This window comes from Monodelphis domestica, chromosome 1 (genome assembly GCF_027887165.1).
Source record: "Monodelphis domestica isolate mMonDom1 chromosome 1, mMonDom1.pri, whole genome shotgun sequence".
Classification (NCBI taxonomy): domain Eukaryota; kingdom Metazoa; phylum Chordata; class Mammalia; order Didelphimorphia; family Didelphidae; genus Monodelphis; species Monodelphis domestica.
In genome coordinates this window covers 258,023,021-258,038,739 of record NC_077227.1, presented here as the reverse complement: position 1 = coordinate 258,038,739, position 15,719 = coordinate 258,023,021, and the positions used below count along the sequence as shown (strand labels likewise).

The window sequence follows — 15,719 nt, the reverse complement described above, 5'->3', positions numbered from 1 at the left end:
TACCACCCCACCCCCACCCCAATTTTAAATTTCTTATGCCTGGAACGTCATTCTTCTCGGTCGGCTAACTCTGAAATACCCAGGAGCAGAAACTACTGGACAGTAATTCGACTGTTTTCTCCTTAGCCTTTTCCCAGAAACCACTTGCCCTCAGCCCCGCCCCATCCCTAGTCCTCCATAACCATAGAGCCCAGCACTCCACCCACCCCCACCACTCCCCTCTGGCGGCTGAAACGGAAGGATTCAGTCGACCCCTTCAGTCATCCCACAATGCCTCTCGCCTCACGCGCGCGACCGAGGGGTAAGGGGATGCTGCTGCGCGCGAACGCGCCTGTATACCTCCTGACAGTACGCATGCGCCTAGGCCCAAGCTGGGCCCTAGCAACCGCCGCAGTGACAGTAGCAACGGAGCGGAATGGTGAGTAACCTACTGGGTTTGGGGAGACAAACGTTGGGTTGGGGTGGGGAGCGGAGGCGAAGAAGTAGGGGTGAGGGGGTGAGGAGCGTGACCGGGCACTTACTCGGAGGAGGGAGTCTCGGGCAAAGGGGGTGGGGAAGGTCCCTTGTGGGGAGAGGGGCCTGAGGTGGATGGCAGCGGCTTGGGCTGGGGGTAGTGAAAACCCAGAGGGAGAAGGGGATTGGAAAAGGGCTGGGGTAGAGGAGAGATGGGAGAGAAGAGGGGAAAGCGAGCCTCTTGCACTGGAGGAATTCCCTTCCCCGGAGAGATGGGGAGGACTCTGGCTGTGATTGGCGCAACAGTGAATGTACACTTGTTATTTCTAATTAACGGTGAGGATCATCTGTGGGCGGTAATGGTGTAGATTCGACTCTGGTAGGTTTGCTAGCCGCCTGCCTCTTTCTCAGCTGCTTTGCGAAGCCCTGATTTGCCTAGTAACAGTGATGAGCTCCAATGAGCCATTCTGTTTATTTACAGCCTTGAAAACTCAAACCAGTTTCTGGAAAGAGAATAGGTGTTGATTGGTTGGGAGTCTTGCTTCCAGACTCTTCTGGACAAATAGAAAATTTAGGACAGTAAGTGATCATCCCTAAGGACAGAGTGGATATGGTTAGTTGTTCTTTTCTTGTAATTCCAGTGCTAGAACAACTATGCCAAGCAGTGTGAAAGGGTAGGTGGAGAGGATTGGGAAGATAGTCCATAGCAAGAAGAGCGATTACTGCCCTGCTTTCATTTCAGTAAATGATCCTTCCACCTCCCCATTCCTTCTTTCATTTATGTGGTTAGATCTAAAAACTGAGAAGGTTCTGGAATTTAGTTCTAAAAGCTAGCCAAAACAAAACAAACAAAAACCCCACAGGCCTCAAATAGTTTCTCGAGTATGAGTCAGGAAAGTTAATGAACAGGTTCAAATATTTCTTTTGAACTAGTAGACCATCCTAGAGGGGAATCACTGACTACATACTTCTCTATTGACTGAGTAGAGAGTCCAATAAAATTTTAGGTAACCCTTGGAAGTGAAAGGTGTGTGTCCAGGAAGCAGAGCTGAAGACGACAACTGGTCCTGGTTTTTCAACCGAAAGTGAATAGCTGAGAAGCACCATGGCTTTGTTGGATAGAGAACTATCTGGGTCAGGAAGCCTTGGATTCAGATGCCTTCTATGACCATAGGCAAATCATTTAAATTCTTATTTCTTCCACACATTTAAAAGTTGCAGAGAGAATGGTAACCCACATTAGGAGAGAGAGTTTCAGATATGCTGGTAAATGTTTAACAACTAGATTCCTGCTCCTTTAAAAAAAAATGAAATGTACAATAAGGTTTCTCTGTAACTTTATTCAGTCTGGATAATCAACAAAATAAGACATCAAGCCCAGATTTGTAATTTACTGAATGTATAAGTATTCTCACTAAAAATTTAACAGTTTGCTCTGAGAGCAATTTAATCTGACTTCAGCGTATCCCTGCCACTGAAAATTTAACATTTGGCTCTTTCTAACAAGTTAGGTGGCACAGTGGATAGAGTGTCTCTTCTGAAATTAGGAGGACCTGAGTTCAAGCACAATGTTAGACACTTATTTGATGAATTCTTTTAAAAAAATTAGAGAAAGTTTGTTTTACAACCACCCCCACCCCAGCAATTCTAAGGCAAATTTACCTAAATAAAATTTCAACTCAATTTTTAAGTATCAAATTATTACAAAAAGAAATTTAACTTGAAAGACAAAACTTGCATGTATTTCACTACAAATATATAGGTGTTTGAAAATTTGTATACAATATTGATTGAATTAAACTAAAGTATATATCATTAGTAATAGTGGCATGAGTTATGGAACTTTGTATATCAGATTTGAACTAATAGATGCTTTAATTTCAAATTTCTTTATTCTCTCCAACTTCGTACTTCACCACTGTCCCCCCCGAGCATCATGGGATTTTTTTTTAAACCCTTACCTTCCATCTTGGAGTCAGTACTGTGTATTGGCTCCAAAGCAGAAGAGTGGTAAGGGCTAGGCAATGGGGGTCAAGTGACTTGCCCAGGGTCACACAGCTGGGAAGTGTCTGAGGCCAGATTTGAACCCAGGACCTCCCATCTCTAGGCCTGGCTCTCAATCCACTGAGCTACCCAGCTGCCCCCCATCATGGGATTTTAATATTGGAAGGAACCTTAGCTATTACCTAATTCCTCTTCCTTATTTTATAAATGACTTCACATAGCAATTAATGACTAAAAGGATTAAGCACCTCCTACATGCCAGATCCCATGCTTTGGCCCTTGGGATACAAAGACCAAGAAATGATCCCTGTCCTTGGGGAGCTTACATTGTATCACAGGAGACAGTATGTACATATCCAGTATATACAGAATAAATATAAAGTAAATAGAGCCTTGTTTTATACCCTTCTGAGGAGCCCATATGTATTATGATTTCTTAGCTGTGTGCTCTATTTCCCTACCAAACCCTAAGCTAACCTAAGTACCAACTAGGCATTTAATAAACATTTAATCAAATTGATTTAAAAAAAAACAAACAAACCTTACTTTCTGTCTTAGAATCAATTTTTTAAACCCTTACCTTCCATCTTGGAGTCAATACTGAGTATTGATTCTAAGACAGAGGAGTGGTAAGGGCCAGGCAATGGAGCTTAAATGATTTGCCCAGGGTCACACAGTAGAGTGTCTGAGGTCACATTTGAACCTAGGACCTCCAGTCTCTAGGCCTGGCTCTCAATCCACTGAGCCACTCGGCTGCCCCCCAAATTGATTTTAAGTCTTATCTAAAATGGTTTTTCTTCATCCTCCTGAGGCAGATAATTTAGTTTTATTTTTGTTACTTTGTGTACATTGCTCTGATGAACTTTTAGGAACTGAAGACCTTGTGTTGACAATCCGTTTTTTTAGAGGAAGATGCTTTGCCATTCTGACAAATACCCAGGAAGGGCAAAGCCTGCCACAGAGGGCAAGGAATGTAACCCTCTGAATGACCAGGGCAAATTCAAAGGCGATTGCATGACCAGACCAAAGGATAGTCATTAAGGATTACTAATGTGAATGGACCTGGAGTTAGTAAATCCTGCCTCTGACATACGTACCACCTGTATAACCATGGAAAAGTCATTTAATCTCTGTGAGCCGTAGCCTCAGTTTCTTCATCTGAAAAATGAGAATAATAACACCTGTGCTGTCTATCTCACAGGGATTTTTTGAGATCCAAATGAGATGCTATATAAGTGCTTTGATATAGAAGTGCCCGCTATTATTCTAATGAAGAGATGGGATATAGGATTTTGGCTGGAGAGTCAGCCTTGGAGCCAGGCTGATCTGGGTTGGAGAACTACCTAGTTTTACAGTTTAGCTGGATGACTACAGGCAAATCCAGGAAATAAGCTATGGATGAGTTGCTTTTCTGCACCAGTAGAGGCATTTCTTACCCCACTGAAATAACAAAGAAAAAATTTGGGTTCCCAAAAGAATCAATAGATCAATTCTATAGATATTTAGTAAATGCTTTTAATGTATAAAGCTCACAACTTGGAAGGAGGTTTTCAGCAGTGTCTTAGGAAGGATCTGTCCTTGACCCTTTGGTGTTTAGTATTTTTATCAGTAACTTGGATGGAGGAATAGATAGCATATTAACCATTGTGCATATAACACAATACCGGGAGGCTTAGCTAACCTGAGAAAAAATAGTAGCCAAGAAGATACAGGGATACTAGAACACTGAGTTAAATATAAAGCCTTGTACTTGGGTTAAAGAATCAACTTTATAAGTAGAAAATAAGAGAGCTCAGTGGATAGTGAGACCTAGATTTGAAAGGACCTGGGTTCATATGTAGTCTTAGATACTTCCTAGCTGTGTGACCCCGTATTTTCTAGCCCTTATAGCCCTTCTGCCTTGAAACTAATACTTGTATCAATTCTAAAGCAGAAGGGGAGGTTTTAATTTTGTTTCGTTTTTCTTTTTTAAAAAGAAAAGTAGAGGATGAGGGAAGTTTGCTTAGCATCAATGTGTGGAAAAGGTCTGAAAATTTAAGTGTACTACATACTTAATATTCATCCAACAATTTGAAAACTAGTTCACTCAGGCTGCTTTAAGAGAGGAATAGTATTTAGACCAGGGAAGATGATACTCCCATTGTATTCTGCCCTGGTCAGACAACAACTGGGGTATTGTGTTTGGTTCTGGGTACCACATTTTAGAAAGGACATTTGATAAGCTGTATCCTTCAGGGGCACCAGGATGGTTAGAGACTTGGGGATATTTAGCCTGAAGAAAAAAAGGTAGACTTCAGGAGAACATTTTAAGAATTGTCATGTAGAAATGGATTAGATGCATTCTGCTTGACCCCAGAGACTTGAGCTAGTAACAGTGAATAAAAGTTGGAGAGAGTTTTCAGCTAGCGGTAAACAACAACAAAAAAATTTGGACATTTAGAGCTGTCTAAAAGTAGGGTAGAGGTCTTAAGATGTAAAGCTGATAACTATGTCTTGGAGGGAATTTGTTGAATAACTTCTCAGAACCCTTCTAATTCAGATTCTGTGCTATAATGTTATTAAATAAAATTAGCTCCTATGATACTCTTTAAGTATATTCTACTTATATATTATCAACATATATACATATTTTGAGAGAAAGTTTTAGGCTAGTGCTGATTTAGGATCCTTTGGATTAATATAAACTATACGATTATCTCCTGCTGACTTCGGGAAAAGTTAGGTCATATGATAGATTCACTCAGTTGAAAAGAATTATTTTTAAAATTACTTAATTATGAAAATGTTTATTAGTGCTTTGCAGGAAAAATAGTTCCTTTAGCATTTGTAGATAGATTTGTAGGCAGATTATCCACATAATCAAATAACAGTTCAAAACATTTATTAGGGGTAGCTAGGTAGCAGAGTAGATAGAACACCAGGTCGGGAGTCAAGAGGATTTGGGTTTAAATCTGGCATCAGACACTTCTTAACTGTGTGCCTGGGTAAGTTACTTGACCCTGATTGCCTGGGCTTGCCACTATTCTGTCTTAAAATTCATACTAAGATAGAAGGTAAGAGTTAAAACTTTTTAAAAAGTAAACATCTATACCATTTAATATATGAAATATTTTAAAGTTATATCTTTTGGCTGGCTTCATTTCCTCTATGACCACCTTCAGGAAACAGAATAGACGGAGAGTAAAATTTGGACCTGGTCTGTTTAAAAAGCCAGACAGCTAGGTGGCAAAATGGATAAAGTATGGCATCTAAAGTCAGGAGAGCTCATCTTCCTAAGTTCAAATTCAGCTTCAGACTTTTATTAGCCAAGTGACCAAGGGCAAGTCACTTAACCCTGTTTGCCTAAGTTTTCTCATCTGGAAAATGAGCTAGAGAAGGAAATGGCAAACCACACCAATATCCTTGCCACAAAAATCCCAATTGGTTTCATAAAGAGTGGAACATGAGTGAATGACTCAACAATAACAACTATTTTAAAACATCTGCCTTTTTTTAAAAAAAGATGAAATAACATAAATAGCTTAGCTTTCATTTTGGAGGTTTGTTCTTAAAACAAATTCTAATAAAAACCAGTGTAATCTATACCTGCCCTGCCATGTATAAAATATATTTCTCCAAAATATATTCTCCAATTTTTCTTTGGAAACTATATGGGAATAAAATTTATATTTATGATAGTAGCCCCAAAATCACAACCATTATTTTTTTTTGCAACATCCTTAAGCACCCTAATTTCAGAAAACGTAAATATCTCATTATAAATGTATAGTACTAAAAAAAAGTTAGTCTTTTTAATGGGATAAAAGGCTGATTTAAAAAAAAAATTATTTTTAATTTCAAACATTGTTCCTTGGTTACAAAAATCATTTTCTTTTCCTCCATCCCCTTCCCCCCCCCCTCCCAAAGCTGAGGCACAGTTTGACCGGATATTGCATGTGTTCTTGATCAGGACCTCTTTCCATGTTGTTGGTATTTGCAATAGGATGTTCATCTAGAGTCTTTCCCCATTCATATCCCCTTCGATCCATGTCATTAAGAAGTAGTTTTCTTTAGTGTTTTTACTTCCATGGTTTTTCCTCTAGATGTGGGTAGTGTTTTTTCTCCTGTAACCCTCTGGGTTGTTCAGGATGGATGCATTACCACCAATGGAGGAGCCCATTACATTCGGTTGTACCACAGTGTATCAGTCTCTGTGTATAATGTTCTCCTGGTTCTGCTCCTCTCCCTCTACATCACTTCCTGGAGGTTGTTCCACTCCCCATGGAATTCCTCCACATTATTATTCCTTTGAGCACAATAGTATTCCATCACCAACATATACTACAAGATGTTCAGCCATTCCCCAATTGAAGGGGAGCCCCTCATTTTCCAATTTTTTGCCACTGCAAAGAGCACAGCTATGAATATTCTTGTACAAGTCTTTTTCCTTATTATCTCTTTGTGGTACAAACCCAACAATGCTATGGCTGGATCAAAGGGCAGGCTTTCTTTTATTGCCCTTTGGGTATAGTTCCAAATTGCCCTCCAGAATGGTTGGATCAATTCACAACTCCACCAGCAATGAATTAATGTCCCCACTTTGCCACATCCCCTCCAGCATTCATAGCTCTCATGTTGGCCAATCTGCTAGGTGTGAGGTGATACCTCAGAGTTGTTTTGATTTGCACCTCTCTGATTATAAGAGATTTAGAGCATTTTTTCATGTGCTTATTAATGGTTTTGATTTCTTTGATTGAAAATTGCCTATTCATGTCCCTTGCCCATTTATCAATTGGGGAATGATTTGATTTTTTGTACAATTGGTTTAGCTCTTTATAAATTTGAGTAATTAAACCTTTGTCAGAGTTATTTGTTATGAAGATTATTTCCCAGTTTGTTATTTCCCTTCTGATTTTGGTTACATTGGTTTTGCTTGTACAGAAACTTTTTAATTTGATGTAGTCAAAATTATTTATTTTATATTTTGTGACTCTAAGTCTTGCTTGGTTTTTAAATCTTTCCCTCCCCAAAGATCTGACATCTATACTATTCTGTGTTCACCTAATTTACTTATAGTTTCCTTCTTTATGTTCAAGTCATTTACCCATTCTGAGTTTATCTTGGTGTAGGGTGTGAGGTGTTGATCCAAACCTAATCTCTTCCACACTGTCTTCCAATTTTCCCAGCAGTTTTTAACAAATACTGGATTTTTGTCCCAAAAGCTAGGGTCTTTAGATTTATCATAGACTGTCTTGCTGAGGTCCCTTACCCCAAGTCTATTCTACTGATCCTCCTTTCTGTCTCTTAGCCAGTACCAAATTGTTTTGATGACCACTGCTTTATAGTATAGTTTGAGATCTGGGATTGCAAGGCCGCCTTCCTTCGCATTTTTTTTCATTATTTCCCTGGATATCCTTGATCTTTTGTTCTTCCAAATGAACTTTGTTACGGTTTTTTCTAATTCCGTAAAAAAGTTTTTTGGAAGTTCGATGGGTATGGCACTAAATAAATAGATAAGTTTGGGTAGGATGGTCATTTTTATTATGTTAGCTCATCCTACCCATGAGCAGTTGATGTTTTTTCAATTGTTCAAGTCTAGTTTTAGTTGTGTGGAAAGTGTTTTGTAGTTGTGTTCATATAGTTCTTGTGTTTGTCTCCTTAGATAGATTCCTAAGTATTTTATATCGTCTAAGGTGATTTTGAATGAAATTTCTCTTTCTAATTCCTGGTGCTGTGCTGTGTTGGAAATATATAGAAATGCTGATGACTTATGTGGGTTTATTTTGTATCCTGCTACTTTGCTAAAGTTGTTAATTATTTCTATTAGCTTTTTAGTTGATTCTCTAGGATTTTTTAAGTAGACTATCATATCATCCGCAAAGAGTGATAGCTTGGACTCCTCATTGCCAATTTTAATCCTTTAATTACTTTTTCTCCTCTAATTGCTACTGCTAGTGTTTCTAGTACAACGTTAAATAATAGAGGTGATAATGGGCGTACTTGTTTCACTCCTGATCTTATTGGGAATGCATCTAGTTTATCCCCATTGCAGATGATGTTTGTTGATGGTTTTAGATATATACTGTTTATTATTTTTAGGAACGACCCTTCTATTCCTATGGTTTTTAGTGTTTTTAATAGGAATGGGTGTTGTATTTTATCAAAAGCTTTTTCTGCGTCTATTAAGAAAATCATGTGATTTTTGTTGGTTTGCATGTTGATATGGTCAATTATGTGAATGGTTTTCCTAATATTGAACCATCCTTGCAACCCTAGTATAAATCCTACTTGAACATAGTGAATGACCCTCTTGATCACTTGCTGGAGTCTTTTTGCTAGTATCCTGTTTAAGATTTTTGCATCTATGTTCATTAGGGAGATTGGTCTGTAGTTTTCTTTCTCTATTTTTGACCTGCCTGGCTTTGGAATCAGTACCATATTTGTGTCATAAAAGGAATTTGGCAGAACTCCTTCTTTGCTTATTATGTCAAGTAGTTTGTATAGTTTTAGGATTAGCTGCTCTTTGAATGTTTGGTAGAATTCACTTGTGAATCCATCAAGCCCTGGGGATTTTTTCTTAGGCAGTTCTTTGATGGCCTATTGGATTTCTTTTTCTGATATGGGATTATTTAAGAATTCTATTTCTTCTTCTGTTAGTCTAGACAATTTGTATTTTTGTAAGCATTCGTCCGTATTGCCTAGATTGGCATATTTATTGCCATATAATAGGGCAAAGTAGTTTTTAATGATTGCCTTAATTTCCTCTTCATTGACGGTAAGGTCCCCCTTTTCATCTATGATACTGTTAATTTGCTTTTCTTCTTTCCTTTTTTAAATTAGATTGACCAGTACTTTGTCTTTTTTTTTCAAAGTACCAGTTTCTAGTCTTATTTATTAGTCCTATCACTTTCGGTTTTATTAATTTCTCCTTTAATTTTTAGGATCTCTAATTTGGTTTTCTTCTGGGGGGTTTTGATTTGTTCGCTTTCAAGTTTTTTGATTTGCATGTCCAATTCATTGATCTCTGCCCTCCCTAATTTGTTAATATATGCACTCAAGGATATGAATTTTCCCGAGTACTGCTTTGGCTGCATCCCATAAGGTTTGAAAGGATGTCTCACCTGTCATTTTCTTCAATGAAATTATTAATTGTTTCTATGATTTGTTCTCTAACCGATTTTGGAGAATCATATTTAATTTCAATTGATTTTTGATTTATCTCTCCATGGACCCTTACTGATCATTATTTTTATTGCCTTATGATCTGAAAAGGTTGCATTTATTATTTCTGCTTTTCTACATTTGTATGCCATGTTTTTATGACCTAGTATATGGTCAATCTTTGTAAATGTGCCATGTGCTGCTGAAAAAAAAGGTGTATTCCTTTTTGTCCCTATTTATTTTTCTCCACATATCTAATAACTCTAATTTTTCTAAGATTTCATTCATATCTCTTACCTCTTTCTTATTTAACTTTTGATTTGATTTATCTAAATTTGATAGTGGTTGGTTTAGGTCTCTTATGAGTATAGTTTTACTATCTATTTCCTCCTTCAATTCTCCTAGTTTCTCCATTAGAAATTTGGGTGCTATACCATTTGGTGCATACATGTTGATTAGTGATATTTCCTCATTGTCTGTACTCCCTTTTATCAGGATGTATTTACCTTCCCTATCCCTTTTAATCAGGTCTATTTTTGCTTTGGCTTTGTCAGATATCATGATTGCAACTCCTGCCTTCTTTCTGTGAGTTGAGGCCCAATAGGTCTTGCTTCAACCTTTAATTCTGACTTTGTGAGTATCTACCTGCCTCATGTGTGTTTCTTAGAGACAACATATGGTAGGATTTTGGATTCTAATCCATTCTTCTATTCGTCTATACTTTATGGGTGAGTTCATCCCATTCACGTTCAAAGTTATGATTGTTACTTGTAAATTCCCTGGTATTTTGATATCCTCTCCTAGTTCTGACCTTTCTTCTTTTGATATATCCCTTTTACCAGTGATTTACTTTAAATCAGTCCCCCAGTCCCCTCCCTTGATATGCTTCCCTTTCTTTCCCCTCCCTTTTTGTTCCCTTGTTTTTTTTAGGGTCTGTTAATTTCCCTCCCCCCCTCTTTCCCTCCCTTTTGTACCCCCTACCCCTCGTTAATTTTCCCTTTTCCCTTACCCTGTTGGATAAGATAGAATTCAAGATCCCAATGGATCTAGATGCTCTTCCCTCTCAGAGTTGATTTCACTGAGAGTAAGGTTTAAGTAGTACCAATTAGCACTCTTTTCCTCTCCTTCTTATAAGAGAATTCTTCTCATCCCCTTCCCATGTGTAACTTTGTGTGACAAAGGTTATTCTATTTAATTTATTTTTATTTCTTCAAGTATATCTTGGTATCATCATCGATGCCTCCCCCTTTTTCTTTCTTTTTTTCCCTCCATATCATCTTAATGAGTGATTCTTCTAGTTACTCTAATAATACATACAATTTTTGAGTTACACATAACATTTTCTCCATATATTAATATATATATATATATATATATATATATATAATTTGATCTAAATGTAGTTCTTATAGAAGAGAGTTTGAATAAAAGAAAAAAATTTTTTTCTCATTTTCCCTTTCTTTCATATTTACCTTTTCATGTTTCTCTTGCTCTTTCTGAAACTTTCCACTGAGTTCTGGTCTTTTCTTTACAAATACTTGGAAATCTTCTATTTTGTTGAATGCCCATACTTTCCCCTGGAAGTAAGTAGTCAGTTTTGATGGATAGGTGATTCTTGGTTGAAGACCCAGTTCTCTTGCCTTTCTGAATATCGTGTTCCAGGCCTTGCGGTTCTACAGTGTGGAAGCTGCCAGGTCTTGTGTATTCCTGATTGGTGCTCCTTGGTATTTGAATTATCTCTTTTTGACTTCTTGTAAGACTTTCTCCTTAGCTTGGAAGCTCTTGAATTTGGCAATTACATTCCTGGGAGTTGTCTTTTTGGGATTTAGTATAGAGGGTGTTCTATGAACCCTTTCAATTTCTATTTTGCTCCCTTGTTCAAGGGCTTCAGGGCAGTTTTCTTCGATGATTTCTTGTAGTATGGTGTCAAGATTTCTGTCTATCTCTGGTTTTTCAGGTAGACCAATGGTTCTCAAATTGTCTCTTCTTCCTCTGTTTTCCTGGTCTGTCTCCTTGTCGGTGAGATATTTCATGTTTTCTTCTAATTTGTCCATCTTTTGACTTTGCTTTATTAATTCTTGTTGTTTTGCAAGATCATTCTCTTCTAGTTGCCTAATTCTGGTCTTTAAAGACTGGTTTTGCTTTTCAGTTTGGTCTGCCCTGCTTTTTGAGGCTTCCAGCTGTTTCTCCAATTGGGAGTTCTTGTCTATCAGACTGTTGACCTCTCTCTGAAATTTTTCCCCATTTTTCTTGCCAGAAGGTTTCCATCTTTTGGATAAGCTCCAATTTGAGTTCTTCCAGAGCTTTTGGACAATTTCCATTTGGGGGGGGGGAAGTTTTGATTTTGTTTGAATTTCATCCTCTTTTTCCTCTGTAGCCTGGGTTTTCCCTCCGTAAAAGTTTTCAAGAGTCACTTTCTTCCTGTTTCTCTTGGAGGGTTGGTCTTGGGCACAATGAGCCATCCCTTTGGTGGTTTTCCCTTTCCTTTTTAGTCAGAAATCTGAGTGAGATGGGCAGGTTTTCTGTGGCGTTACAGAGTGGGACTTTTGCCTCAGGCAAGCTCTGGAGTCTCCGCAGCCTCCACAGTTTGCCAGAGCACCCATAGTCTGTGCTCTCTAGTGTGCAGGGGTCTCCTGTGTAACTGCTCTCAGGGGTAGATCCCTGGCAGTCCTAGTCAGTCCTAGTCAGTTCCCAAGGACCCTGGTGTGCCCCCCACTCACTCCAAGGACGTCCCTCGATCACTTGTTATCTCTGGTGGGCATGCTGGTCCTGACTCTGGTTCTGTAGGTGAGGTGGGGGAGGGTAGCTCAGTTCACAGTTGGGTGCGAGCATTTTCTCCTTCTTATAGTGTGGAAATGCTCAACCCCCATGTACCTTCAGTGCTGCACCCTACTGTAGAGTCCCTCCGTTCTTCTGAGAATGGTTTTTATGTTCTTTTAAGGTAGTCTATATCGTTGGGTGCTGGGGAGAGGAAGTGATTCACTTCTAAATTGCCGCCATGATTACCCGGAAGTCTCTAAAAGGCTGATTTTTAAAAATCTGTATCATGAATCAACTAAGACAAAGAAAATATCAACAAAGGCATTTTACCTTTTTTCTTTTTTAGGCAAAAGCAACAACAATTAAAGAAGCCCTAGCCAGATGGGTAAGTATATAAATTCTTTTAAAAAGTATATTAGGTGGGACAGTGAGATAGCAGAGTGTAATAGAGTGCCAGGCCTACACTTGGGAGGATCTAGGTTCAAATCTAGTCTCAGATATTTCCTAGCTGTGTGACCCTGGGCAAGTCACAACCCCAGTTGCCTAGCCTTTACCACTCTTCTGCTTTGGAACCAATACTTAGTATTGATTCTAAGGCAGAAGGTAAGGGTTCATTAAAAAAAATATATTAGATAAGGCACTTTTGACTACTACTTGGATCCTGTAAGTTAAGGTAATTTACTTTAAGAATATAATTATTTGGTCATACTAAATTATATCTGATAATCTTCATTCATTCAAAAGCTTTCATTCAGTTATCAATGAACTTTTAGAAAAAACTATCTATATCCACTGACTATTTTTTCACCTCACCTTACCCCTTCACATATCAGTCCTTAATATTTGGTTTCCTTTCATCTGAAATTACTTCCACCAAGTCTGTCAGTGATCTGTTTGCCAAATCCATTTCCTTTTTCTTAGTTCTTATCCTTCTTGACCTCTCTGTTGCTTTTCACCCCAACAATGACTACCTTCTCCTGTATACTTTCTCCTTCTTGTATTTTTGTGACATTGCTTAATTCTTGGGTCCTTTTCTAGATCATCACCCATTTTCCAACCCCTAGTGAGCATACCCTAAGGCTTTTTCCTAGACCATCATCTCTTACTATAGTCTCTCTCTTGGTGAATTCATTAGGTCCCATAGGTTCCATTGTTATCATTGTATAGGTAACTTCCAGATCTGCTTATGCAACCTTCATCATCATCTTCTCCCAACTTCCTGTCTCATATTATCAACTGCCTACTAGACATATACATTTCTATATCTATATCTATCCATCTCAAACTCAATGTATCCCAAACAGAACTCATTATCTTTATCCTATAAACTATACCTCTTCCTAACTCCCCTGTTTCTGATAAGACTACCACCCTCCTTTCAGTCACCTAGGTTCACAATTTTGGGGTCATTCTTCACTCTTGATTTCACTTTTCACCCTTTATTCAGTCAGTTGCCAATCCTAATCAGTTCTATCTTCTTACCAATTCATATTTCTGTCTCCTCTCTACTCTTGTGACCACCTTTCTTGTACAGATCCTTAATATATCTCCTGCTTTTATAGATAGCCTTGTATTTAGTATTTGTAGGTCCTGGGGAAGACCGACTACACTGGATAAAGTAGCAAAATAGTAGAATTCTTGTTTTCTTTCTCCAGCTCTTCATTAGTTTTACTATGATTTAATGCCTTTTTATTCAGTTCTGTTTGCTTTTTAGGGAAGTTTTTGTATAGCAAGGCTCTGATTTGTTATAATATCAGTTTATTAGTTACAGTATTTCCAGTATCTACCTTCTGAGGTTTGGGTACAGGAAGGAATACAAATTTTATGACTTAATTTGGACTTCTGGACAAGATGAATTTCTGAACAGTAGAGCTCCCACATCCGTATTCCAGAAAAAAAAACAAAACAACCCAACACTTTAAAATGATATCAGATTGAATAATAATCAAGGAATCTAGAAAGTGACTTCTTTCAACTCAGAATTGCACAAACATCAGCCACAATTCCTTAATTCCCTATAGGAAAAGGGACCCACCAGCAAAGCTAGTGTCTATGCTGTTAAATTAGTCAAGTAGCTTTCGCGCATACCAGAGGTTAGCCAGAGACATTTGTTGTCTGCAAGGCTCGGTATCTAGAGGAGGGCTCTCCTGAGAAATCCCTATGGTGATTAGAAAAACTACCATGTGGATCTGGGAAGTGACCATGAGTAGCAGTGACCAATGTGGGTCATTTCCAACAGTGTTCAGACTGGGACACCTCAGATCTACCCGCTTCATTGTCTCTAGTACATTGCCTTCAAGAAGATCAGGAATGGTGTATCTAAGCCCAGGAAGTGAAAGTCACTGTAGGAAGCCAGGTCAGAATCAGCACCAATCACTCCTCTAAAAAGCACAATAGAAGACAGAGCATTGCCCTGTCACAGAGACCCATTTTAGGAAGATAACTCAAGGGCACCTAGATGGTGCAGTGGATAATGTGCCTAGCCTGGAGTCAGAAAAACTCATTTTCCTTGTTCACATTTGGCCTTAGACACTTACTAGTTATGTGACTGGGCAAGTCACTTAGCCCTATTTGCTTAAATTTCCTCAATATAAAATGAGCTGGAGAAGAAATGGCAAACCATTTCAGTATCTTTGTGAAGAAACCCCAATAGTCAGATGTCTAAAAAATGACTGAACAACAATTAAGATAAAGCCCAGTCTGTAAAGAGAGAGAAACTTAAACAGAGACTCAAAGGAAAAAGTGGATTTTCCATAAGGACTATGTGAATACCTAAAAGAAGTGAAGGAAGAGATAAAAATGAAATAAAAGCTCTAGAGGAAAGAATTGAAAGGAGAATAAGTAGCTCAGAAGAGAAATTGAATTGATAAACCTTACCCAAGAAATGAAATCTCTATAGACTATATAATAGATCATATAGGAATCAGTGAATCTTTGAGACAGCAAGAGATATTTGAATAAAACCAAAGATTAAAAAAATAGAAGAAAATATAAAATATTTGGTATCAAAGGCAACTTACCTGGGATACAGATCAAGGAGAGAGAATTTAATAATCACTTGATTCTCAAAAAACTATTATTAAAAAAAGTCTGGACTCTACATTAAATTTTTTTACAAATTTTTTTACATAGTATATATGTTTTTAGCAACAGTGATTTAAATATGCAAATTGTGTTTATTTTAAATCCTTTATATTTCATACTTTTTTCAATAAACTTCCCAATAACAGTAATATCAATAACAGCTCTGAACCATTAAAGCACTGCTTTAAAACATTATTGGGTGAGGCACAAAATGATGCAGTATGTTTATTTTCATCATTCATTTTTAGTTGTGTGGTTCAACTGCCTAAGTTTTAATT

The 15,719-nt window shown here is 37.9% G+C and overlaps 1 protein-coding gene across 3 annotated transcripts in view; it reads left to right on the top strand.

Moving 5' to 3' along the window:
- The window catches only part of DNAL1 (dynein axonemal light chain 1), a 63,823-nt gene that overhangs the window by 18,710 nt on the left and 29,394 nt on the right, over positions 1-15,719 (top strand). The window contains exons 1-2 of one of the 3 annotated variants that reach the window (XM_007472859.3): positions 183-418; positions 12,704-12,742. The exons of 1 other annotated variant lie outside the window; for it this stretch is intronic. In XM_007472859.3, coding sequence (XP_007472921.1) covers positions 416-418; positions 12,704-12,742 — 42 coding nt within the window. In that variant the 5' untranslated portion in view covers positions 183-415. Of the gene's footprint in view, positions 1-182; positions 419-12,703; positions 12,743-15,719 lie in introns of those variants that run through there. One more of the 3 variants, XM_007472857.3, reaches the window with a different exon arrangement.